General features: G+C 53.4%; 8 protein-coding genes across 8 annotated transcripts, besides 6 other annotated features; 5 read left to right on the top strand and 3 right to left on the bottom strand.

The window, feature by feature from the left end:
• Positions 1 to 545: 545 nt before the first annotated feature.
• Positions 546 to 591: a tandem repeat.
• Positions 592 to 612: 21 nt separating this feature from the next.
• EKO05_0009800 (Pyruvate decarboxylase) lies at positions 613 to 2,394 on the top strand (the record flags this gene model as incomplete). The annotated part of the gene is made up of 2 exons (XM_038942548.1): positions 613 to 666; positions 721 to 2,394. The coding sequence occupies 2 exons, from the start codon at positions 613 to 615 to the stop codon at positions 2,392 to 2,394; spliced, it is 1,728 nt and encodes a 575-aa protein (XP_038795173.1).
• Positions 2,395 to 2,802: 408 nt separating this feature from the next.
• Positions 2,803 to 4,169, bottom strand: EKO05_0009799 (Glucan 1,3-beta-glucosidase; the record flags this gene model as incomplete). The annotated part of the gene is made up of 2 exons (XM_038942652.1): positions 2,803 to 4,055; positions 4,103 to 4,169. The coding sequence occupies 2 exons, from the start codon at positions 4,167 to 4,169 to the stop codon at positions 2,803 to 2,805; spliced, it is 1,320 nt and encodes a 439-aa protein (XP_038795172.1).
• Positions 4,170 to 7,002: 2,833 nt separating this feature from the next.
• On the bottom strand, positions 7,003 to 8,972 carry EKO05_0009798 (T-complex protein 1 subunit zeta; the record flags this gene model as incomplete). Its single annotated transcript, XM_038942540.1, has 8 exons — positions 7,003 to 8,226; positions 8,279 to 8,452; positions 8,503 to 8,523; positions 8,573 to 8,614; positions 8,666 to 8,687; positions 8,735 to 8,775; positions 8,826 to 8,879; positions 8,931 to 8,972. The coding sequence occupies 8 exons, from the start codon at positions 8,970 to 8,972 to the stop codon at positions 7,003 to 7,005; spliced, it is 1,620 nt and encodes a 539-aa protein (XP_038795171.1).
• A 271-nt stretch (positions 8,973 to 9,243) lies between these two features.
• Positions 9,244 to 10,964, top strand: EKO05_0009797 (Nucleolar protein 56; the record flags this gene model as incomplete). The annotated part of the gene is made up of 4 exons (XM_038942524.1): positions 9,244 to 9,288; positions 9,346 to 9,864; positions 9,918 to 10,390; positions 10,442 to 10,964. 4 exons carry the CDS (start codon positions 9,244 to 9,246, stop codon positions 10,962 to 10,964), a joined length of 1,560 nt encoding a protein of 519 aa, XP_038795170.1.
• Positions 10,813 to 10,953: a tandem repeat.
• A 1,494-nt stretch (positions 10,965 to 12,458) lies between the features above and the next one.
• On the top strand, positions 12,459 to 14,387 carry EKO05_0009796 (HIR complex subunit; the record flags this gene model as incomplete). The annotated part of the gene is made up of 2 exons (XM_038942646.1): positions 12,459 to 14,089; positions 14,141 to 14,387. The coding sequence occupies 2 exons, from the start codon at positions 12,459 to 12,461 to the stop codon at positions 14,385 to 14,387; spliced, it is 1,878 nt and encodes a 625-aa protein (XP_038795169.1).
• Positions 13,090 to 13,111: a tandem repeat.
• Positions 13,323 to 13,390: a tandem repeat.
• Positions 14,388 to 15,208: 821 nt separating the features above from the next.
• On the top strand, positions 15,209 to 16,334 carry EKO05_0009795 (uncharacterized protein; the record flags this gene model as incomplete). Its single annotated transcript, XM_038942623.1, has 3 exons — positions 15,209 to 15,332; positions 15,383 to 15,999; positions 16,047 to 16,334. The coding sequence occupies 3 exons, from the start codon at positions 15,209 to 15,211 to the stop codon at positions 16,332 to 16,334; spliced, it is 1,029 nt and encodes a 342-aa protein (XP_038795168.1).
• Positions 16,335 to 16,394: 60 nt separating this feature from the next.
• Positions 16,395 to 17,775, bottom strand: EKO05_0009794 (Ribonuclease T(2); the record flags this gene model as incomplete). Its single annotated transcript, XM_038942644.1, has 2 exons — positions 16,395 to 17,367; positions 17,435 to 17,775. 2 exons carry the CDS (start codon positions 17,773 to 17,775, stop codon positions 16,395 to 16,397), a joined length of 1,314 nt encoding a protein of 437 aa, XP_038795167.1.
• A 3,952-nt stretch (positions 17,776 to 21,727) lies between these two features.
• Positions 21,728 to 21,992: a dispersed repeat.
• A 72-nt stretch (positions 21,993 to 22,064) lies between these two features.
• Positions 22,065 to 24,770, top strand: EKO05_0009793 (uncharacterized protein; the record flags this gene model as incomplete). The annotated part of the gene is made up of 1 exon (XM_038946933.1): positions 22,065 to 24,770. One exon carries the CDS (start codon positions 22,065 to 22,067, stop codon positions 24,768 to 24,770), a length of 2,706 nt encoding a protein of 901 aa, XP_038795166.1.
• Positions 24,336 to 24,376: a tandem repeat.
• Positions 24,771 to 24,801: the final 31 nt, after the last annotated feature.

Here is a 24,801-nt window from a genome sequence, read left to right as displayed (position 1 = left end):
CATCTCGAACATGACACGAGCATGCAGCGCAGCCACATGTCATCGCCCGCGAGAGATGCAGCACACACAGCGTGAGACTGCACGCACTCACTCCACCATGCAATGCTGTCTTCATGCTGCTCGTGTTGCGGCCACGCCCCCCTGCAGCGTGCATCCACCACCACTCCCCTCGTTGACTTTGTGCATTGTGCGTGCTGCCCTGCGTCTCACCACCAGACGTTGCCAATGCACCACACCGCCATCGCTCGCTGCATGCCACGCAGACGAGACGACTCGGTCGACCGATGCAGCATTCGCTTGCAAGACCACCTGCATGTGAGGCTGCAGCGCTATCTTTACGAGATCTTCACGGTCTCTCGCTCACGCCATGAGCTGACGCGCCCTTTCCGGTTACATGTGGTACTCGTCCAACTTCTGTTGAGACTGCTTTTAGTAGCCTCCGGCCACAACCGGACAAACGGTAGACGTCATTCTATCGCAGGCCTGAAATATTAAAGCTGTCCCATCACCTACATCAACACGCACCAGAACAATACCGTTTCTTGGCTTCCTAGCTTCCTAGCTTCCTAGCTTCCTAGCTTCCTAGCTTCCAGCCTTGCACACATCGTCACAATGGCGCAAGACCTAAGATCACAGGACATCAAGAACCCAATCGACGTCGCAGAAGTGAGTACCCGTCCATGTGGACCCTCAACAACTAGACTCACCTATCACGTCTAGTACCTCTTCCGCCGACTCAAGCAGGTGGGCGTCGAATCCATCCACGGCGTTCCCGGCGACTACAACCTGGTCGCTCTCGACTACATCTCGAAGAATGGCCTGAAGTGGGTCGGCAACTGCAATGAGCTCAACGCTGGCTACGCAGCAGATGGCTACGCCCGCATCAAGGGTGTCTCTGCCCTCGTCACCACCTTTGGTGTCGGTGAGCTGTCTGCAGTCAACGCCATTGCAGGCGCCTACTCTGAATACGTCCCCATTGTGCACATTGTGGGCTACCCATCCACGCTGTCGCAGAGAGATGGCGCGCTTCTGCACCATACCCTCGGCAACGGCGACTTCACCGTTTTCTCGAGAATGTCAAAGGAAATCTCCTGCGCCGTATCCATGCTGAACAACGTACACGAGGCAGCCACGCTCATCGACAACGCCCTTCGGGAATGCATCATTCAGTCCAGACCCGTGTACATCTCTCTCCCTACAGACATGGTGCAGAAGAAAGTAGACGGCGACAGACTCAACACTCCACTCGACCTCGACTACCCTTCCAACGAGCAGGAGCAAGAAGACTACGTAGTCGATGTGGTCCTCAAGTACCTTCATGCTGCCAAGAACCCCGTCATCCTCGTGGACGCCTGCGCTATCCGACACCGAGCGCTCAAGGAGACGCACGAACTCGTCAAGAAGTCCGGCCTACCCACCTTTGTTGCGCCAATGGGCAAAAGCGCAGTCGACGAGACCCTCCCCAACTTTGGCGGCGTGTACGCAGGCGACGGCAGCAACAAGGGCGTCCGCGAGCGCGTCGAGTCTTCTGACCTCGTCCTCAGCATCGGTGCCATCAAGTCCGACTTCAACACCGCAGGCTTCACCATCCGCCAATCCCAGCTCAACACCATCGACTTCCACAGCTACGGCGTCAAAGTCCGCTACTCCGAGTACCCAGGTGTGCGCATGAACGGCGTCCTCACCAAAATCACACAGAAGCTCGGCCAGCTCAACATCGAAAAGGGACCTGATCCCAACAACGACATCCCCAGCGACGAGCTCAAGTCGCCCGAACCCACAATCACACACGCCTGGTTCTGGCCGCGCCTGGGTCAGTTCCTGCAAGAATTTGACATCATCATCACCGAAACCGGCACCTCCAACTTTGGCATCTGGGAGACGCGCTTCCCCGCCCATGTCAACGCCATCAGCCAAGTCCTATGGGGCAGCATCGGCTACGCGACAGGCTCCTGTCAAGGCGCCGCGCTCGCTGCGCGCGAAAAGGGCATCAAGCGCACCATCCTCTTCACCGGCGACGGCTCGTTCCAGCTGACGGTGCAGGAGCTCTCCACCATGATCCGCAACAAACTGAATCCCATCATCTTCATCGTCTGCAACCAGGGGTACACCATCGAGCGCATGATCCACGGCTGGCAGGATAGCTACAACGACGTCCAGGAGTGGCGGTACAAGGACCTCCCTGCCGTGTTTGGCGCGAAAGAGGGCTCCGTGCTGACGTACAGAGTCGAGTCGAAGCAGCAGGTCGAGGAGCTGTTCAACAACGACGAGTTCAAGAGTGGCGAGACGGACAAGATGCGCTTCGTCGAGCTCGTCATGCCCTGGGATGATGCGCCCGCTGCCCTCAAGGGCGTTGCTGAGGCTGCGGCGAGGAAGAATGCGCAGGCCGACTAAGGCTGGGAAATGCTCCAAGGCTTGACTCCAGGTTCAAAATTACTCGCACCTTTCCAAAACCAAACATTTTTTTGTCCAGTGATGATAAAAAAAAATATAATGAACATCAACATTGAATCCTCTCAGGGCCATCAGAGTGACCCTACCATGACTAGCATCCACAATACATCACACAGACAACATAGCCTCTGACTGCATACATGTCGTCGTCATTTCGACTACTATCTATATGCTACATGACGCATATCCTCATCATCTATAATCGTCCAGAAATGCCTGCCACACCCCGTCGCAGACCTAAGCTGCCCGTGGGCCTAACGTGACATGAGTGTGACATGGCCCGTGTAGCACATCTAGCTGCGCATCGAGAGAAACTACTACCGCCTACGCCCTAGTTTGTCAATCCCTCTACTGGATCACTCCCCAAAAAGGCTCGGCGTTGAAAGTCGAGGCCGAATCGGACTTCCAGGGAGAATCAAAGGCGTTGTGTATGAAGACATCCGAGGTGAACTCGCTGCGGATAGAAGCGAGCGCCTTGGCCTGGTTGTCGGGTGATGGAACAGCCTTGCCGTTGGCGTCACCCTGGTGTGGCCAGCCAGTCTCAGTGACGACGACGCGGGCCGTGTTACAAGCCGTCTTGACTCGCTCGATCTGTGCCTTGACAAAAGGACCAGCATCTCCGGCCGCCGTGTTCTGATCAAAAAAGGGGTGACAGTTGACCATGACGACATCAGACGCCTGGCAGATGGAGGGATTGTCGATAGTCGCGGGCACAGTCTCAACGGCTCCAACAGGCCCTTCGTATCCAACGCCACGGAGCTGGTCGCGGCCACGGCGAATGGCATCAACGACTTCAGAGGCCGTCATGTCATGGTCGTTGACACGCTCGTTCTCGACAGCGAAAAGCTTCAAGATGTCCCAGCTGCCACTAGCGTGCTGATCAATAGCGTTCTTCCAGGTTGCGATCACGGTACTGAGGTCTTCACCGTTGCCTTGGTTGCTGAGATAGGCACCCCCCATGAGCGTCTGGCCGTTCTTTTGGGCATTCTGCACAGCGAGCGGAATGATGTTGCAACCCATGCCGTAGATACGGACAGCCTTGTAGGAGCTCATCCTGCTGAACTCGTCGGCGATCTCAGCGCCGGTCTTGCATCGAGAGTTCCCTTCAGAGCCAGTGAATGGATCATAGGTCACGCCAATGGGAAGGCTACTGCTGTCTGGTTGAGGCGCTTGGGAAGCAACGGGCGCGACTACAGACGAAGGTGGGGCTGGAGGTGAAGACGACTCTGGTGCGGGCGGAGGAGTGGTGGGCGCAGGAGGCGCAGGCAGAGTAGAAGAAGTTGTGGTGGACCCGTCCTTGATTTGAACCGACGACGGCTCAGGCTCGGGTGCCGCGAGGGAGAACGAAGGCAGAGCTGTGGAAGAAGGCAGTGGGGCAGGCGCGGCCGAAGACACGATCACAGGGGCGGATGACGAGAAGACATCCGGGGCCTCTGTCGGAGCTGCATCAGATGTAGTGACTACCCCCAGGGACGTAGCCGCGGCCGACTGCTCCATGGTCGATGTCGAGTACGGCTGGCCGTCCTGGTCGACAAAGACGACAGCGGCGGCGACAGTCTCTGTGATATAGACAATCTCAGTGATGTAGTCGCGCTTGAGGTCTAAGAGCTGTTAGCCGATCCAATGAAATAGAGCTACCACAACATACTGAGGGGACGGCCTCTGGCAGTGCCCAAGATCGCGGCAATTGCGCCCGCAATAACGATGGACTTCATGGTGAGTATGAAGCGAGTGTTACAGAATGCTGAAGTAACTGTACTGCGCAAAGATGGCTCTCGAGGTGTGTGCGGGTTGTGCTCGGGTATAGAAGTGCAGTGGAGCCTGAGCTGAGCTGAGCAATATGATAACGAGTGGCTGACTGCCCGCAGCTGCAGAGAAAGGAAGGTGAGTCGGGCTGAGCCGAGTTGAGAAGCTTCAAAGCAGAAGGAAAGGGGGTGTGTAAAGAGTGTGGTGGGTGCAAGCAAGGGAGGAGAGCAAGCGTTATGCGTGTTTGGTGCCTGCGTCGACCTTGCTTCTTGGCGCGCCGCCAGGGCAACCGCGATTGTCAGTAGGTGAAGGTGGCCTTCACTTCTCAAGACAGAGAACCTTGGATGTCTTCGCTGCGTCCCTCCAGTAGACGAAGCGGTCCACAGCTACTAATTCCTGTGCTAGTTGGTGTTACTGGTGAAAAGCTTATGATATCCTTCAAGCGGCCGTCTGCTATCGTGGGCCGCCAGGGCAAACACAGAATTCAGCAGGTGAAAGCATTGCTTGTCGAGGTAGCATTTTGGACGGGGTAGGGAACGGTTTAAATGAGCCTGTGTCAGGCGAAACGCAAAATAGGCCTGAAGTGTAGACACAGAATCTGAAACGCGAATATGCGCCACCTCTGGTATTGGAGGATAATATGGAGGAAAGCATTTTAATACATCGATGTGGCCCATCTCTCGCAGTACAGGCAAGACCGGTAACAAGCGTGGGCGCTCATGATCTTCTGGAGGTCTTTAGCGCGATTGCAAAGACTTCGAAAAATTGTGGGGCTCTAGAAGACTACCTGGTTTTTGGTGTAGCTTCTGGGGAGTCGCGTATGTGCTAAAAGCCTTCAGGCAGTGAGTGCTGTTTGTGTAAAGACTGAGGCTGTGATATCCGGCTTTCTCTGCACCGCAAGAGCCTATATGCACAACATCCTAGTAAGGGAGGTGACTATGCATGTTGCACACTCCAATGTGAGCAACGTTCAGAACGACCCATTTTCGTGCGGCTTCTGGAGCATATACTAATCCCCAAGTCTAACTCTTATATCCGTCAGCCAGGGCGACCGAACGTGTCAAAGGGAGAATTGGCGTCTGAGAAAAAGGGAGGCTCTGGCATGAAGGCGAGAAGCAAGGACATGCATGGAGGAATATAGGAAAAAGCCAAAGAGAAGCATTCATCTGCGAGGGTTGAAGACAATAGGCTGAATTGCAGGGGCAGCTTGAGCAATCGAGAGTATACGCAACAGGAGTCCGCAATACCTACGGTCCTCGTGCACATTCAAAGGCATTTACCCTCAAACTGACAACTCACTTTTGCAATTACTGAGTGTTGTTGGGGCTCGCACTTGCCTCGCCTCGTATGGAATCGCACGTATTCTCCTCTCACCACACACAAATTACTGTGTTTCCATCGCGTTGTCCTACGATGTTGTCTTGAGATCCGTGACGGCTGACGGGCAGCTGTTCACGAATGGCCGAAACAGAGGAGAAACAGCGGCGAAGTTTCGCGCTGGTTTGCGCGGTGGAAGTTCTCAATAAGCTGTCAAGAGCAGTTCGTGAGACGTGACCTGACTCTCGGGAGGCGAAGTGACCCGCGTGAGTGATTATAGCTGAGTAATTGTCAGAAGCACACGCCCTGTTTTAGGTCGCCTTCTTCTTTGATCTTGTCAAGCAAAACTTCAGAAACAAGCAGCTAGACGAGATAACTTCGCAAAAACCAACGGAAAGCTGCTTTTTGAAGTGCAGCGTCTACTCGATAATATGAGGCGCTGATTAAAAATGCAAAAAGTATGGGTTGAACCCATGAGGTTTGGTCCAAAGATTGAATAAGTGCAGTGTTGTGCGGGACTCGCGGTCACTTCTGGTAAAAGGCAAGAAATGAGTTCGTACAAATCCTCGCACTGCACAAACAGAAGATGCAAATGTAAAGTTTATATAATGGGTAAAACAGCCTGTCCGTGGGTCTGGTGGCTCTTGCCGCACCCGTGGCCAGCTCATTGTTTCGCGGGTTAATTGGGTCGTGCGCATTGCGGTTGTTGCCTGCAAGCGATGAGAAATAGCCGGCCGTGCTTGTGCGAGCGAATTGCACACGCGGAACAGCGAACATCGCGCATGCTGGGAAGGTATTAAACTCAATCAGGCACGGATACCCACCTATTGTCAGTCGACCATATCCAAAGGTGTCAGTCGTTCGAAAGAGGTGCAAAGCGCTGATAGAAGTTTGCCCCGCACTTTGGACGGAGTCTCCTTAGTGCGACACGTGCCTCTCGCTTCACGCTTTCGTTCGTAGTGCCGAGCCGGTGTTCTCGCTGAAGTTGGGTGAATGCAAAGATACAGCGAAACCTAGCTGTGTCCAGCCTATGATTCGATTCCAGCGATATTTAACCCCTTTTGTTCTGGGGAAAGAATTCATAGTGCGTGATATCTCAGATCTCTATATACCGCAGTCTGGAGCAAGTACTGCAAGGCTATGAGCGGTGGGATCATGGGCCTGAGACTGCATCCAGGGCTAGCTATTGGACACTATAGGCTTTTTATGTGGCCGATGGGAGCGGTCTAATCTTCGTTCTTGGGTGTCCAGGTAAAAGGTAGGGTTAGCAATGAACATGTTCTTGCATAAGCATGATACTATGAAGTGCTTCACAACGGACATCGATTCCAGGAAAATTGTTTGTTTTGTTTCATTCGGCTTGGGTGCTATACAATACATGCAGAGAGATGTAGGACAACAAACTGGCGCTGTCCGCTTTCTACCCTACTGATGATCATATCGTAAAGTTTGTACATCCATGCCCGCAGTACGACTTTGTCCTCATCATTGGTCGTCACCTGGGCCAGGGGCGCGTCCCATCTGTCGTGCCTTGAGCATTTCGTCACACAACAACAAGTTGGATGCGATACCGGTAGCCGAAGCTATGCAGTTGCGCATCACACGGAACGAATCGTAGACACCTTCTTGTGTGGGGTCCATGGCCTCACCTGTGGTCAAATTGAGACCAACGATGTTGCCTTCTGCGTGCTCGTCTTGCAGGGCAGCGAGGGAATCTTGGATGTCGTGACCGGAGTTGGCAGCCAGTGTCTTGGGAATGACGAGAAGTGCATCTGCGAAAGCCGAGACACCCCACTTCGCCTTGCCCTTGACTGTCTTCCTGAACTCCTCGCTGTTGAGGCGAGCGGCACAAGCGACCTGGAATGCGCCACCACCAGGTACGACGCTCTTGTCGACGATCATGTTGTAGACACTCCTCAGACCGTCGCGAACGGCGTCCTTGATCTGGCTGATGGTGTGCGTGTTGGGTCCCTTAATCAGAAGTGTGACTGACTTTGGCTCCTTGACGTCCTCAATAAAGGTGTACTTCTCCTCACCCAGCTGGTGCTCGTAGACGGTGCCAGCCCAACCAAGCACATCTGGTGTCATGTCGTCAACGCTGTTCTGTGATGTGCCACCGCAGACAAGCTGAAGGCGCTCCATGTTCCTCCTCTTCGCTCTCCTGAGTGCGAAGATGCCGTTCTTGACCAGAACGTCCAAGCTGAGAGGGTCGATACCCTTCTGATTGATGATGACGAATCCCTTCTTGGGATCATCACCGCAGACCTCCTTCTTCAGCTCTACAATCTTCCTCAGCTTGTCATCGACAAACCTTCGCTCACTTTCCACAAGCTTCTCCCTCTGCTCTGCGCTCGAGTAGTAGAAACCAGAGTTGATTTCAGACTTCTCGTATTCCAGACTGACGTTCAGGGTCAGGATGTATGCGTTCTCGACCCTCTTAGCCATGTCCGGATGCCTTGCGCCGTGGTCAAGGGCAAGACCCCTGATCAACTGTGTGTCCGCGGCCGTGCGGTGTTGCATAGTCATGATCTCCACCATGTGCAGGTCGGGCTTCGCGGGTGCCTGGTAGATGGCGAGAACGGCGTCAACGATATCGGGGGTCAGTTGTTCAGCGAGCGAGCTGTCAAGCTTCGTCGATAACGATGTGCGGGCGACGGAGAGCAGAAGTTCGCGATCGACTTCCTTCTCGAGCTTGAACTCATCGAGGAACTGCCACACTGTTAGTATTTGACAACATGCGCATGGAGAGTTCTCCGCATACCCTCAGCGACTCTGTCTTCGCAATATCGTATCCGTCTGTGATCACACGGGGGTGGAGACCCTCGCCAATGTAGCGGTCTGCCTGCTTCAGGAGCTCTCCAATCAGCAATACTGCTGATGTTGTTCCATCTCCTGTGATGTCGTCTTGTGCTGTAGCCGCGCGCGCGATCATAACCTGTCCTACTTTAGATTGTGCGAAATGCGTGATTCGAACAGTGTACATACGGCGGTGGGGTTTTGGATTTGCTACACATGTGTTAGGTCTGCAGAAATGATCTGGGAAGGGTGTACGTACCATCTCCTTCAACAGGACGCTTCCATCTTTTGTGAGTTTGATCTGTTCAGCCAGTCAGGACCTATGGCAAGGCATGCGCAACGTAGAACATACCCCTCCAGCACCATCGACGAGCCTGCATGTTGTTAGTGAAGGTTTGCTGTAGGGTAAAAATAGTCTTACATCTTCAGAGTACCGCGGGGCCCAAGGTTGGACGCAAGGACCTATGTACAGGTCAGCATGGTCACCGAGTGTCTCCAAAGCATTAGCATACCTTCTGCAGGCCCTCGCCGGCCGATATGTTCACCTGGAGAGCTTCCCCGCGCCTCTGTGTGGTGGTTAGCTACCATCGAATGTTTGCAAACAATGTGGGACTTACCCTCGACTCGGCCTTGGGGTTCAGTAGTTGCGCAGCCGACATGTTGCAAGACGTCTATCAGGGTATCGAACAATACAAGGAAGAAAGCAGGGTGACGGCGTGGGGTCTTGCTGCTTCGCGTGCCTGGCCGAGCGCGTCCCCTCTGGTTTTTTGGAAGGCGCGGGCACGGTAGATCTTCGGCGCGGCGCACGGATCCGCTCTTTCCTCAGAACTTTTTCGCACTTGCTGAAGAGCTCAATTCGCACGACCACAACGCCAGATTACGTCTCGCGTCACCACATCGCGACAAAATTCAAGCTTCGCGACTATCACGATGTCGGTCGACTACCTCCTCCACGAGAGCCCTATCGGCTATGCGGTATGTCTTCGCGCTCGGAGCCTCACGCCTGAGCGAAGATGCTAATGCGCTGCGCAGGTTTTCAAAGTAATCCTGCAGCCCGACACCATTGGCAACCGCCTCGCCGAAGTCCAGAAGGCCGTGCAGGATCTCGACAAGTTCGGAAAGACTGTTGAGCTCGTTGGACTCGCCCCGTTCCAGGGCACCCAAGATGCGCTGCAGGAGATCAACGACATCTCTGAGGGTATCCTATCCGACTTTTTGCGCGCGACCCTCGAGACCAACCTCCCCAAGGCCGGCAAGAAGAAGACCATCACCCTCGGTATCAGCGAGAGCAACTTGGCCGGAAGCATCAAGGCCGCTTTCCCCAACCTCGCCTGCGAGACTGCCCAAACCTCCGAGGTCGTTTCTGACCTGCTCCGTGGCCTTCGCCAGCACTCTGGCAAGCTCATCAAGAAGCTCCAGCCCGGCGATATCGACCGCTCCATCCTTGGTCTCGGTCACGCATACTCGCGTGCTAAGGTGAAGTTCAGCGTCAATAAGCAGGATAACCACATCATCCAGGCTATCGCTACCCTCGACCAGGTCGACAAGGATGTAAGTTGAGCACGCCTGGTATGATGAGAACTGTATTCTAACAACAAAAACAGCTGAACCAGTTCTGTATGCGCCTTCGTGAGAACTACGGATGGCATTTCCCTGAGCTGTCCAAAATCGTCCAAAGCAACGATCAGTACGCCAAGGTCGTCCTCGCCATTGGTGATAAGTCCCGTCTTACTGATGACGATACCCACGACCTCGCCGCTGTTGTTGATGATGACGAGGCTGTTGCGACTGCCATTATCAAGGCTGCCCGTACCTCCATGGGTCGTGACCTGTCCGAAGCCGATATGGAGATCGTCATGGCTTTTGCCAAGCGCACCGCATCTCTGGCTGCCTACCGCAGGCAGCTTTCGAACTACCTGGGAAGCAGGATGAACCAGGTCGCACCTAACCTGGCTGCTCTTATCGGCGACGTTGTTGGCGCTCGTCTCATCTCCAAGGCTGGATCTTTGACCAACTTGTCCAAGTACCCCGCCTCAACTGTGCAAATTCTTGGTGCCGAGAAGGCACTGTTCCGAGCGTAAGCATATCCACGTCTTGATTAAAATACTGTGTTGCTTACAAGTTGTAGTCTTAAGACCAAGGGCAACACTCCCAAGTACGGTTTGATCTACCACTCGTCATTTATTGGCAAGACTGGAGCCAAGTCCAAGGGCAGGATCTCGCGTTTTCTGGCCAACAAGTGCTCTATCGCCTCCAGGATTGACAACTTCTCCGAGACACCCACATCGAAGTTTGGTGAAGCGCTTAAGCGCCAGGTTGAGGAGAGGATCGAATTCTACGCTTCCGGTGCTCCGCCTACAAAGAACGCTGCTGTCATGCAGGCTGCCATGAACTCTGTCATGACCGACATTGGTATTCCCGACCCTACAGCCTCGGCTACTGAGGATGTTGAGATGGCCGACGGTGTCACCGCAGGCGCGACCGAGCAGGCTCGCCGGGAGAAGAAGGATAAGAAAGAGAAGAAGAAGGACAAGAAGTCCAAGAGCGCTGACGAGGAGGTCTCGGAGAAGAAGTCGAAGAAGGAGAAGAAGAGGAAAGCTGACGATGAAGATGGTGAGAGCAAGAAGAAGAAGAAGAAGAGCAAGGCATGATATGATCAACTATCTCGTCACTATGAAAAGTTGATGTATCATTGTTTCTGTATTCTTGCATATACTCCCATTGGCGTTGCAGGGCCGGGACGGAGTTATACGGCGTTCTTGCGCATCGGGTCTGTTGTATGACCGCTTTGCAGTGATATCTAGTTTCCAATCCACGAAGATGAATGTTCACGTTTTCGACCATGTATGATCGGCCGTGACTTTCGTGCATGCGATCGGTAGTGCATGTTTCATCTTGTCTTAGACCGCCCACGATAAAAAATATTGACGCCTTTGTTTCTCCTCATCGCTCATGCAGGCAAGTCGTTCTGCACGACAGACGCAGCTTGCTGAGAGAGAATTGCATGCTGCTCGTCGCTCGGAAGTCGGGCGGCGCGCAGCTTTAATTCCTAGACCAAGATCGGATGGCTAGGAACAGCCCTGTCCGCTTCGCGTAATAAGGCGCGAGGATCCAAACGAAAAGTGGGTCCCTGGTAAACCCGACCGTTGGGATCAACCACGTCCCGACTCCCATGGGCAACATGACATTCAGAGACACAAGCTTGTCGCTCGTCTTTCAAGTGAAGGGACTCCTTGACCGTGCAGCAACCACAGTAACTTGATTTCACAGTGCAGCTAGCCACGCATCAAGATGTTCGCACAGCTCATGTTCGCGAGCACGTCTTGGTACGTAGAAATAATGGTCGATCGCGCCAGTTGCTCGATGAGGAAGACACCTCAGTTCCCCTTACAGCATGGTCTGAAAGGGCCAGACTGAAGCGCCGACCTCAAAACCCCAAACAATTGACAGTCATCACCAAACGCGAGCTGCGCTCGAGTCCATCATGGCGAGCTCAAACTCGGCGAACATCGAGTTAGACACGCCGACAGCCGCATGTCAGAAGGGTCCGTCGGCAGCGAACTCCCAGGGTCTCATTTACAGACTGAACAGCGGCTGCCCAGTCCGGGGAGACAGTCGTTGGCGTAAAGCGATTTTCCTCGTCGTAACCTTGCGCTTTGGCCCATGTGCCAAATCGCTCTTCATACCTGAAGCCCCCATTCAGCACCGGACAAACGTCTACGCTTCTTTCCTCTCCTTTTCTCTTTCTCTGCCTGTACAATTTCTGCCAGCTGCGACTCCCATTTCATCAATATCGCACTTGCTCTGGTCGCCTCCATCAAACCGTAATTAGGGCTTGAAACCTCGCGTTCCCCTCCGTGCAACACGTTCCCTTTCAGTTCTTCCCCGGCCCGCCACTCGGCTGCACATCGACTTTGGTGTTCGCGACCACTGTTGCGATACAGCGCCGTTCGCAACTTTTGGTGTTGACTTCGCCTGCCCGCTCAGCCAGCAATCTGCCACACAGCTGCTCGCGCTACATGCACCCCTGACTTGCGTTCGAAATAACTGTCGTTGTGTACGAGATTCAGGTATCACATTCGTGAATATTTGACACAACAGGCTGGCGGTTTTCTGGGGCTGAACCTACTCGGTTTTCTGCAGCTATGGATGCCAACGATGCATCCTCGCCTGGGAGTTTGAGCTCGCCCCCGCACTCGCCTGAAGGCACGCCCACATCCACAGTTCGAGTGTCCGGTACTGGTGTTGGTGTTGGACCTGCAAACGTTAGCACGCCAACCCCTGCAAACGCGACATCACCAGCACCACGAGGCCTCACAGCTTCTGGACAGCCACGCAAAAAGCCAGGGCCAAAACCAAAATCAAAGGACCCAGCTGTGCCAGAGCCAGAGAAGAAAACCCGAAAGCCTCGCAAACCTGTGGAGCCGAAGGATCAGAGTGCAGGCCCTGTGCGCAAAAGGAGAGCAAAGGCTTCTATAGAAGCGCAGGCTGCGCAGCCAGTACAGGTCGTTGATGAGAAACCAATCGTACAGAACTCGCCCACACCGCAACCCAGACCTGCAGAACCAGTACCAACCTCGCAACAGCCAGAGCACTCTCCTGCGATTACGCAAGCTTCTCGCGTAATGGGCAGTCAAGAGCCCACACTTCACAGCAACCCCAACCTTTCCCATATTAATGTCGCACCCTCAACACCACGCCCGTCCAGTTCAGGGCAACGATACGACCCTATTCGAGGCGGTATCATGGAGGACAAACCACAAATTCCAGCAAGCGCGCCGCCGCCGCCGCCGCCGCCCATCTCCCCTCCAATCAACCGCGCAAGTGCATCGCCATCCATCACCAGTCTGATCGACCCGCCCTCTGCTAGCAATTCTTTCTTCACACAGCCAGTGAAGCTACAACAGCATGCATCCATAACATCTGCCCCGCAATCCCCGGCCAGCTTCCACGCGCGACCTGGGCCGCTCCTTCCTTCGCAAGACTTCTCAGCTCCACCTCCACCTCCACAACAACAACATCAACAACAGCCGCAGCAACAGCAGCAGCAACAGCAGCAGCAGCTAACACCACAGCATCTGCCCTACACCGCCGCGCCAACAGGACCTGCGCCGATGGAGGTTGATTCTGAGCTCACAAACCCGATAATGGCATCTGCACCAAAGGTAACACCAACCACGAACGGGACACCCGCAAGCCAAAGCGCACCGACCCCGCCCACAAAGTCTGCTCGTCAGAAAGAGGCTCCACCACCTTTGCCGACTGGTAGTGGTCTACTTTCTGGTACTCCCTTTGGGCCTGCGACAACCAACACCAACAGCACCGCCGAAGCTCCGAGCGCACCGAACATTTACCTGACCTTCGATCTCAAGGGGCGACAGAACACTACGATCAACGTTGCTCTGGAGATCGAGAAGAGGTATGGTTTCGCTGCGCTTCATCCTCGCATTGCCGCCCGACAAGAACGCCAACGCCAGATGAAGGCCGCTGGTGCTGCTCTTGAGCGGGCTGCAGGTGGTGTTTCCACTGACGACATGTCAGTCGATTTGTCTGAGAATGAGAGCAATGTGGAGATGGGTGGCATGGATGACAATGCTTCTGCGACCGAAAACGGTGGTAAGAAGCGGCGCAAGAGAAAGCAGGAGGATTATGACAAAGAAGACGACTTCATCGACGACACAGAACTAGCTTGGGAGCAGCAGGCGCTCATGGCCAAGGATGGCTTCTTCGTGTACAGCGGTCCTCTCGTGACTGAAGAGAAGCCTGCTGTGGAGAGGTACGTTGTCAAAACGCTTCGCTTGCGATACACTATACTGACTTCATATAGGGCCGACGGTACCGTTAGACGCGGTAGGGGCCGTGGGCGCGGCGGCACGACGCGAGGTGAGACTTCGGGCAGGGGTCGTGGTCGCGGTGGTGGCCCAGGTTCCCGTGGCGGTTCCACCGTTCGTAAACCTCGCGTCACCAAGGCAGACCGCGCTGCGATGGAACAAGAGAAGATCGCACGGGAGAAAATGGGCGAGTCGATTGCCAAACAGCCTGTCACAACAAGTTCAGCTGCCCCGATTGGGTAGTTGTGAAGCTAGCCGCCATTTCTACCGCCGAGATTGTGTCACGCGATACCATGGGCCAGGACGACTCAATGGAGCGTGCAGCAAATCCAACTCAACACAATCCCGTTTTTCTAGATGTCATTGATCTGCCAACGTCTCCTCTATGTCTGGTCTTTACCACATCCGCCAAAGCGTTCCTTCAAGAGTGCGCACTTGGCGAGGTTTCTGGTTGTTGTTTCTTATTACAGCAGTGAAAGCAATACGCCGGTCCTGCTCCACATGCTGTAAGTTCGGTATATTGCCAGCTTTCAGTTCTAGGTCTTTGTACGATACCAGCCATGAGCCCTGTCTGCTGCTTTGGTTGGCTGCCTATGTTCGCCAAGATGACGTTTTGTGTGTTTCTCTACATGTTCAGCGTGTCTATACTCAGCAAGGTTGGGTAAAGCGTTATTCCCATGTTTAGTTCATTTCTCAAGAAGCGTGGAACTTTGAATCAGACTCTTCGTTTTGCTCTCTCTCTAACGTCCTCTCCACGCTGCAATCGATATTCTGGGTCACTGGCGCTTGAATCTATTGTTGCCGATGCAGGTGCTGGATGAGCTGACAAACGAGAATATCATATCCTCAACATCCTCCATGGTGACGTGCAGGTCAAATCTCTCGTGCTTGGGTTCTCGGGTGAGAGCGAACCTATGTTGAGTGAGTGTTCGACCGCTCTTTCCCTCGCAGCTTCGCCTAGTGTGACTGCTTGTTTGCACACACTCCCTGCTCTCTATACTGCTCACATAAACGACAAAAACATCATAGCTGTGCACCAACAAGCTCACTCCTCAAATTACAGCATGGACGCAACTATCAACCTGCAGCCCCGTCTACCGGTTGACGTGGCGATCAGTGAGAGGTCTCGCGCATTCTACGATGGCAGATACAAGTGGGACTCAGACGGCTTCACCGATGATCAGGGCGGTAGGTAGGCCCTGTTACCCTTGACTCGACTGTGTCTAACCTGTGTATAGTATACCGCAAGTTCAATTGCTATGTTCCTGAAGCGCGCGCTCCTACACCGTTACCTCCCATGTTCTCTGACGACTGTCATGACAGCGCCCAGGAAGAAGATACAATCGAAGATCAGGTGCAGACCCTCGACATCGATAGGGCCGTCATATCCATAGACAGAGAAGTGCTCGAACTAGACACACCATGTCCCAAGCGAAATAGCATTGCGGCTGGTACGATTGATGATCGACTCACAGAGGGGAAAGAATTGTTTACCGCATCCTCCTCCATCAACTGTCGTAAGCGGAACACCAAGGTGCCGCAAGACAAGCTCTCAACTGTATCACAGAGTGAAATCGTCGCCAGATACCACGACGAAAGCACTGTCGTGGGCAAACTCAAGAGCATCATCAAGCACGCGGGAACCGAACCGAGCCTCATTGAACATTACAAGCTGTCTCGAATATCACGCCCAGAGAAGAAAGAGGCTAGTAATTTGAAGATGCCAGACACGCCACCTGAAAGTCCAACAGAATCTGCGGCTGAAGCGCATACCGCAAGCCCGGCGTCTACTACTTCTACGCTGTCCTCTGCTCCATCCGATCTGTCGGACCGGGACAAGGGTATGGATATCGATGTGAGTGCCATCAGTTGTTTCGAACCCAGCACAGCTAACTCCAGCAGGTCCAAAGTGTTTCTATGGTCTCCCAAAGCGATGCAAGCATGCCCGACACTCCGTCAAAAAGCCTACCCAAACCCAAGATGAAAGCGAAGCCGCAAGCTACTACGCGCGGCGTGGCGCGGAAAGTCATCAAAGGCGGTAAGAAGACCTCAGGTAGCAAGTCAAACCCGCTGAAGAGGAAGGATGACAGCGTGGAGGCATTTACGCTGTTGCAGCTACACTCTGGAGAGTTTCTGCGCAAAAGTGGAAGGAGAAAGTCCGTCAGGTTGACAAATTCCGAAGGTAACTGAAGGTTGTGATATGCATTGCTAAGGCGTTGGATACCCGGAGACTCTACGAACTGATACTTTCTACGCGCTCTGCCACGTCAGAGCAAACTGCTGTGCATGATCCCCTCCAGCGTAAACCGGGACCTGCGTACTTCCGCTCGCAGCCTTGTCTGCGCTCCAAACTGCGTTTCCGCCAGCTGCGAGACTGCTGTCAACGGCAGTGAAGCCAGTTCCGCTGCTCACGCTTGTGTCGCAAGTAAGCGCACCGCCGACGATACCGCACTTGCCCTTTGAGCTGGTCAGTGTGAAGCCGTCGTCGAGATTGGCTGCGGTGAATGTCGCACAGGTGCCTGTCGTGTACCAGGTCCCCTTGCTAATGATACAGCCCTTGTTTGCGCCGCCGACTTGGACGTTCAGGTACCCCTTGCCGCTGAAAGGGGTGCCTGGCGCAGAGGTACTGGTAGGCGCTGGGCCACCAACGGTAGTGCTCGTCGCTGTAGGCTGGCTGGCGCCCTTGGGAAGGTACTTGATTCCAGTCTTTGGGCAAGTTGACTTGGTGCCGTCCGGGTTTGTGGGAACAAACTCGCCCGTCTGCAGCGAGCCACGGACATCGTAGTGGTACCAGATCTCATTCAGCTCGCCGGACTTGCAGCCTAGCGTGACTTCAACACCGGGGCGCTTTGCAGCCAGTGCATCTTGGATGGCCTGGAATGTGTAGGTCTGCGAGCTGCTGGGTGTGATACCCGCAGCAGCAAGCCACTCATAGCTGGGCAGTGTCTTATAGAGCGACACAGCGCGGTTGAAGTAGTCGACGACCTCTTCGGTGGGCTTGTGCTCGGTGTAACATTCTGGCTCGAGTGTGCTGATGCAAGTGCCGTGCTTGCTCCACTCGTGGTACCAGAAGGACTCGTCGTTGCCTTGGTAATCTTTCCAGTATGTCTGCATGAACGAGAGGGTGTCGTCTGCGCCGAAGGATTTGAGGATCGCCGAGATGTTGGAGTACGAGCGCGAAGCGTCGCAGTTTGCGTCGTAGGTACCGTCGCAACGGTCAGGCCTGGTTAGTTTCTGTTAGCTTCTGCTGTGTGGTGTGTGGTGTGGTTTGGTTTTGGGTTTCAACGTACCACAGACCGTGCAGCGTCCAGCTGTCGACCGGACCGGTCACTGGGTGGGTGTCCCAGAACTGCGTCTGCAGCAGCTGTCCACCGGGGGCATTGAAGCAGCACAAGTTCTCCACCGCTGTCGTGTTGTGACAACTCAACTGTGGATTCGAGCAAGACTGGAACGGGTTGACAGCGCCCTGTGCCAACACAAGCTGTGCACCACCGAGCGCGAGCTTTCCAATCGTCCTGAGGGAAGGCATGGCGGTCGATATCGCATCTACAGCTGAGGGCACACCAGCGCTTTGTACCCGAGCAGCGACAAAAGAGTCCAGCAACTCGCCCGAGTCTAGCATGACGGGCATATTGAGAGTGCTTGCTTGCAGTAGCCTCGGCAGGTACCTCAAGCTTTACGGGGCGAGCCTCTCCCATAGCGGCAGCTGTTCCTTCACGCTTTCACGTTCGGGGTTCTGATTCGTGCGTCGTCACCGGTGGAGGTGGCGGACTACTCGTCGATGCGGAAGGTCGATGTGTAATTACCGGCTCTAGCAGGTAGTACGGTGGAGTTTCGGTCAGAAAAGGTCGAAGCTATGCGTTCATAGGCAGTGAGATGGAGAGGCCTGAGATTGGGACTGCAGCGTTGATGTATCGAAGGACGGGCGTCACAGCCACTCAGGGCGCAGTGCTAGGCATCACGCCGCAACTGGTCACACGGCGCGCTGTTTCGAGCCTCATGTTGATCGGCGGCGGTGCGGCCAGTCAGCTGCGAGTGAAACGTGCATGTGGTTCCGGTGCCTGACGGCCCTGCATCGAGGTTGGTCTTATCAGTGGCGCGCTAGCGGGGAGATTGTGGAGAAGATTATCACTCAGCATCAGTAACAGTAGGTAACAACGAGGGTAACAATAACGTTGATACGCACAGCTCGTACGGTTCGTGCATTGCAACGCAGATCTTGAGCTGGCCGAAACGGCCTCTTCGTCTAGAAAGATGATCGAATCGAAGCTTGTAAGCTTCAGGAGCCACGCACGACTGTATCATATGGTCAGAGGGAATAACCAGCAAGTCCAGGCTCAACTGCACAACGCAAAACAACACAATGGAAACTGTTCGGAGTGTCCGTCGCGTACCGTACCGTACCTGGCCGCTAAGTAGAGTCGTCGAGTCTAAGTCACGAGGCTGAATCAGCCTGCATGCCACCCCCTCTCTACCAGCGTGGGCACAAGCTTCGATGGAGTCTTCACTCAGTCTCGACGTTCCACATCGACATGAGAGACTACGCGTGTTGTGGCTACCGCCACTGCGGCACAGGAGCGCTAGTCCTTGTACACGATCACTCTGACGCCGTGGAATGCTGATGACATTTGCTGCAGCTGCACGAGGCTGAACTTGACCCGCTTTTTGCACGGCTTCTCGATACACAACAAACCAAGTGAAGTACTCTCCGTACGAAAAGACTCTCAATGCGCCATGTGCCGGTTTGTTCTGACCGCTTTGGCTAATGAGCTATCCATGGACACCGACGAGGATACTGTTCATGTCAACATACAGTGTCACATCTCTCCATATCGTCAGAAACAAAGTTATCCTATGGCATAACTCCGCTCAGGCGACTCGCACAACGAACGTGCGCGGCTTATACTTCCCATCGTCCGACACGATGACACCGACGATCTTGCCCCGCTCACAGCTCGTTTGGTTCGCACAGAGTCGATTGACTTTGACTTTTTGAGAAGTTAGATATAGCATTGCTCGAAACACCACGCAAAGGGCTGCTCGATGCCCCTGGGGATAGCCAGTCTCGCTTTACACAGATAAAGGTCATTGACTGTCAGACTGGCGAGGTTGTTGCAGCACCTAAGGACCGCATTTACGTAGCACTTAGCTACGTATGGGGCGCGTGCGTGCCAGGAGCCCTAGTCAAGCGCTGTATCGACGGAAGACGCAGCATTGTCCTACCTGCCGAGGTTTCTCAGACAATAGAGGATGCTATCTCTGTAACGTTGAGCCTGTAACAGAGGCATCTATGGGTCAATCAGTAGTGCCTTGATCAACTCAATCACTGTGAGTCGCTCAACGTTGATCCGCATCGATATGCAAACGGCGACAGAGCGAACAGCTTTAACCTGTTCTCTGGTGCGCGTATTCGCGCCCTTATCAGACCCGGACTTCGGAAAACCAAATGGTTCGCTTGAGTACGAGCCAAAGTTTCCAAGCACAAAATATGAAACCAAATTGGTGGGAAGACACAGGAGCAGAAAAAGATGCTGCTAAAGCGAGCACTGCGGTCAACAATGTGCAGATTCGGCACACAAATTTTTGATGGCGACGTTGTGTCCCTGAACCGAGCTTTGGCTAAGGAAGAGACGGCAATCTCTTTTGGCCCAGCGTCAGCGTTCCATACCTTGAACCTGGCCACTACTGCAGATGTTACAATCGTACAGTCACAGCGATATCAATCCGTGATTTGGAACCATGATGAACCTGCTATAGTAGCTCGACTGAATCACTACATCAAAAGGCCCGGCAAAGAACCGTCCGTTTGCACTCCGCACTTTGCTTGGTCGTTCAAACTTACCCCGTCTGCAGAACAATACCCAAAAATTCACTCGTTAATGCGGACAACAACCCTCGAGGTAATTTTGCTTCATAACGACTGCGGCCTGCTTGTATGGAAGTTAGGAAGTTTCTACAAGAGACTCGGTGTCATGGAACTTAGGGGTCGAAATCAGAGGAGATGGAACGTGGCCATATTGGAGTCTGGCAAGACCGAAGAGTGCGTATCGCACGCCAAGACATACAGCTCTGATATGAGGCTACGAGAACACTTTCTCATCAGCAAACGAATGATCGTTGTCTCGTAAATTCGCAATCGTGCAGAGTTATCTAAGTTGAACCGAACTACACGTCCATAGGTTGGTTCTGACATCTTCTCGAAACTTGTCTGCTCGAAGTTGACTCAGATAGCACAAGCACCTTTTGCACACAACCGGTTTCAGCTCTTCGCAGTGCATCAATGGTGTCTTTGAACGACCTATCTGTATTGAAACTATGTTTTTGTGGATACCGCCTTACGGCTAGGGTGTGCTGCACCATCAAGTTGTCCTGAAAACCCGAACTCCTTACGCCATGCCATGTATTCAGAAAAGTACAGCGTATGTTTCTTGTCGCCAAACGATGACATTCTACTTTCGCCAGACATACTCTGGCGCAATGTAATCCCGAACATATTCCTGCATTATCATCGCAAAACTTCAAGGCAAGGCACAGAGCGTAGGCTTGACATGAAATCCACAGACAGCTACTTCGTCCACAGCTTGTTTGCCTCGACTGTGTATGACTTGCAGGTCACACTCTCGTTGAGCACTCACCGGTCTTGGAAAGTTGCAGGTAAAGTGCAGAACATTACGGTATGCCAATTGCCGCATAACCGCTTCGCAGTCCACTTCGGAGGCAAGCTGCATGTGCATGAGCACACAGTGACCGCAGTGTAATACCTAGATTTAGAACATGTCATCGCACATCCAAGCTAGGCGCGTACAAACGACGGTTAGGTGGTCAAACCTGTGTGGGAATACGAGACTGCTCAGGAAGCTCGCTTCGCCGCTGTAAGGATGTTCTTCCTTGAGTGCGCTGGTGATCGCAGTGGAGAGTGTGATAAGGTCTTTGATTAGGTATGGCAAGAACGAGAACCTGACGAGGTGCTGATTGATGGAATAGAATGCGCCTTATCATGGACATATCTGCTGTGGCTCACATGTGCCTAGCTTGGTTCTCACGTCTCAAAAAGCCCCGGTTACAGACATGCATCCTTTCTAGATATGATTCGGCACTTAATGTAACTCCTGAAAGTCCAGCAAAGCTAACAGAAAACTGATAGACAATCGGATATACCGGATTGAGCCCATTTCCCAAATTCTGCTAGCGGCTTCTAACTGTTACATCCGAGCACTTCTTCAACCTGGTGGTGCCGTCATTAGCTAGCTTGTCTAAGCCTACCCTCAGACCTTCCAATACCGTAAAAATCAACAAAACCATAGTTGAGGCAGATGTTGGAGAGAACGATTTCTTGTTGGTGGGGTTAATAGGATTGCAACAAGTCATCTCGTGTTTGTTCCTTTGGGATCGAGGGGTGAACAAGCGTCACGTTTCGAACCCCTGCATTCTCAAAAGGTACAATTGCGAGAATGAGTTGAAAGGATTGGAAGGAAGAAGAATTGAATGAAATGTGACCTGCCGCATGAGGAATAGGTCTGCGGGGAAAGAGCGGGGATCTTGTGCTCTCATTGGCAGCCTCTTAATTGCATGGCCATTCGCACTACTGTGGTGTCTAGCGAAAGTAGTGAAGGATCAGGGTGCTCTCCAAACGATCCGGAATGGCCCTACTGGCCAAATTACACCGAATTCCCCCTATCTCTGTGTATAATACGATGTAAACCTATCTACTGGCATTCGCTTTTACTATATCTTGACCCAATTGAGGCTATTTAGTACTGAGTAATCAACGTTCAATTCATCTGAATAATACAGCCGAGTACCCCTATCAAACGTCTCCACCTTCACTACTTTCGCTGGATACCACAGTAATAAACAAGATGGCCCCCGAGCAGCACACATCAACAGGTGCGCTTATTTTAAACTTGATGAACAGCCACTATGGCTTTACTCAATATTGCATTGTCATACCTGGTCCTGACTTCTGCTCTTGTGCAAGGCCAAGACGATCTTGGACTCAGTAATGGTTACACCACTTTCGATGTCGGCAGCCTTACAGGCGATATAGTCAAAAGCTCACAGACGCTCGCCTCACTGAATTCGACTGAAAACAAGTTCGACTTTCTTCCTTCAGATCGACTCGCACAATTAGCATTCAATGGCGCCCACCACCTTGGCGACATTACACTTCGATACCGCACCTCAAGCGGTGGTGCATGGACAAGTGTCGACTCCGCGAGCGCACGAAAGCCAGTTACACCTCTAAACATCACCAGTCAGGACGTTGTTGCTGCTGCCGACTTGACACCCACTTTGCCAAACAGACTTCCAGTCAAAATTACAAGAGAATGGCTGCAGTATAAGGATGATTTCGCTGTACGCTTCAACATCACAAACAATGGTAATGGAAGTGTGGAGTTGGGAAGTCTCGGATTGCCGGTGAGCATCAACAATATCTTCACTGAAAGACCCGCCGAAGAGACGCAGGAAAAGTGCACCTTCGCCGACCCTTACATTGGTCTAGATGCAGGTTACGTGCGTGTTTCACACCTAGAAGGTACCGGCAATGCTTTGGTTATCACACCTATTGCAGCGGCGAAACTTGAGGCCTGGAGGTTCCTTGGCGAACCGGAGGGTAACTTCAGCTACCAGTCGCAAACTTTTGAAGGCAACTACGAGTGGCAGATCCATAGCCTTGCTTATGCGCAGGAAGAATGGAACAGCAGCACACCTTGGAACGAGGCAACCTCCAAGATCCTACAGTCTGGGGAGGTGTACTCAGTCGGACTGCGCTTCTCAGTGGCAGAGAACATCCAGACGATTGAGGATGCTGTCGTCAAGGCTGGGTCTCCACTTGCAGTGGGCATCCCAGGATACGTCGTCCCAGCTGATTCCGTATCACGACTGTACCTTAACCACACCTCGCCCGTGAAGAGCATCGACGCTGGAGGTAACTTCATCATCTCTGAGCTGTCCTCGCCAGCACCAGCGTACAAGCTGACCCCGGTGGCTTCTGCATGGGGAAGAGTGCGAGTCACAATCTCCTACGAGGACGGCAAGACTCAAACGGTCCACTACAAGATTACCAAGACCGCGCCCTCAGCGCTTGCCGATATGGGCCACTTCTTTTCAACCGCAGCCTACTTCAACGATACCTCTGATCCGTTCAATCGCGCACCCTCCATCATGACCTACGATCGTGAAGTTAACAAGATCGTCGAACAGGACTCGCGAGTGTGGTTTGCTGGCATAAGTGACGAGGCTGGCACTGGAGCATACCTAGCCACCGCCATGAAACAATTTACCCAACCGAATGCGGAGGAACTTTCAGTCGTGGACGACTTCGTGCACAAGACCGTTGTTGGTACGCTACAACAGAACGATTCCTTTAGTGTGATCGCAAGTGCTTTCTACTACGAGCCAGGTACCGTCAATTACACATATGAAAGCTCGTTCGACTGGACTTCGTGGACGTCTTGGAACCGTGAACGAGCCTACACGACACGTCGAGCCTATAACTACATCCATCCTGTTGCGACTTACTGGTCGCTTTACCGAACGGCAAGGAACTACCCTGACACAAAGCTCCGAGCTGAGTGGTCCTGGTATCTCAGCCGCGCGTTCAATACCACACAGTACTGTTTGTCGAATGAGGGCGCGAACTGCGACTACGCACTTGTCGGACTCATGGGCGAATGGGTACTCGGTGAGCTTCTCAAAGACCTCAAGCGAGAAAGCATGACCGACGAAGCCTCGGCTCTCGAAGCCTCGATGCGCTACCGTGCCAATCTCTGGGAGACCCAAATGGTTCCCTTTGGCAGTGAGATGGCATGGGACAGCACTGGCCAGGAAGGCGTTTACTTCTGGACCGACTACTTCAATCTCCCTAACACGCCCTCAAAAGCTATTAACAGTATTCTCGCCTACATGCCTACTGTTGCGCACTGGGGCTGGAATGGCAACGCACGCCGTTACTGGGACTTTATCTATGGCGCCAAGATCCGTCAGATCGAGCGTCAGATCCATCAATACGGCTCTGGCTTAAACTCGCTGCCTATGCTACATTCATATGAGAAGAGCCCGAAAGACAATCTCTACGCCCTTCGCATTGGATTCGCAGGCAACACAGCACCACTGACCAACATCGACGAGGGCGGCTTCGCGTCAGCAGCCTTCCACTCGTTCCCCGAACTGCTGAAGTGGGACCCATTCTCTGGTGACTACGGTCTGGGGTTCTTGGGTCTGAGTCTGGGACAATGTGTCTACATTGTCAAGGACGACAGGTTTGGCGTGCAAGCTTTTGGTGGCGACATCGACGAGGCGCGCTCTACTGCCACATTGACTGTGGTTGCGCCCAAAGATGCGATCAGGAGACGTGTGTTTGTTGCTGAACTAGGACTGAAGGTCGAAATCAGCGCTGGGGCTATTGAGGAGGTTGTGTACGACGAGGAATCGCAGAGCCTGAAGCTCACGCTCGCCCCAGCTGTTTTGGACAGTGCGCTACAGGCCAAATCCGCTATTGTCTGGTTGGAGCAGCCTGGCTCGGACGAAGTGGGCTTTACGGTTGCAGGAGTGGAGCAGGAACGAGGTGGCTTTGTAGTCAGTCTCGCGAGTGGAAGCGCAAGCGTGGACATCACCAAGTTGTAGATAACGGACACGATGTATACACGGTGACACG

The sequence above is a fragment of the Ascochyta rabiei genome, chromosome 17 (assembly GCF_004011695.2).
Source record: "Ascochyta rabiei chromosome 17, complete sequence".
In the NCBI taxonomy this organism is placed as follows: domain Eukaryota; kingdom Fungi; phylum Ascomycota; class Dothideomycetes; order Pleosporales; family Didymellaceae; genus Ascochyta; species Ascochyta rabiei.
This window is presented reverse-complemented; position numbering and strand designations above follow the sequence as displayed.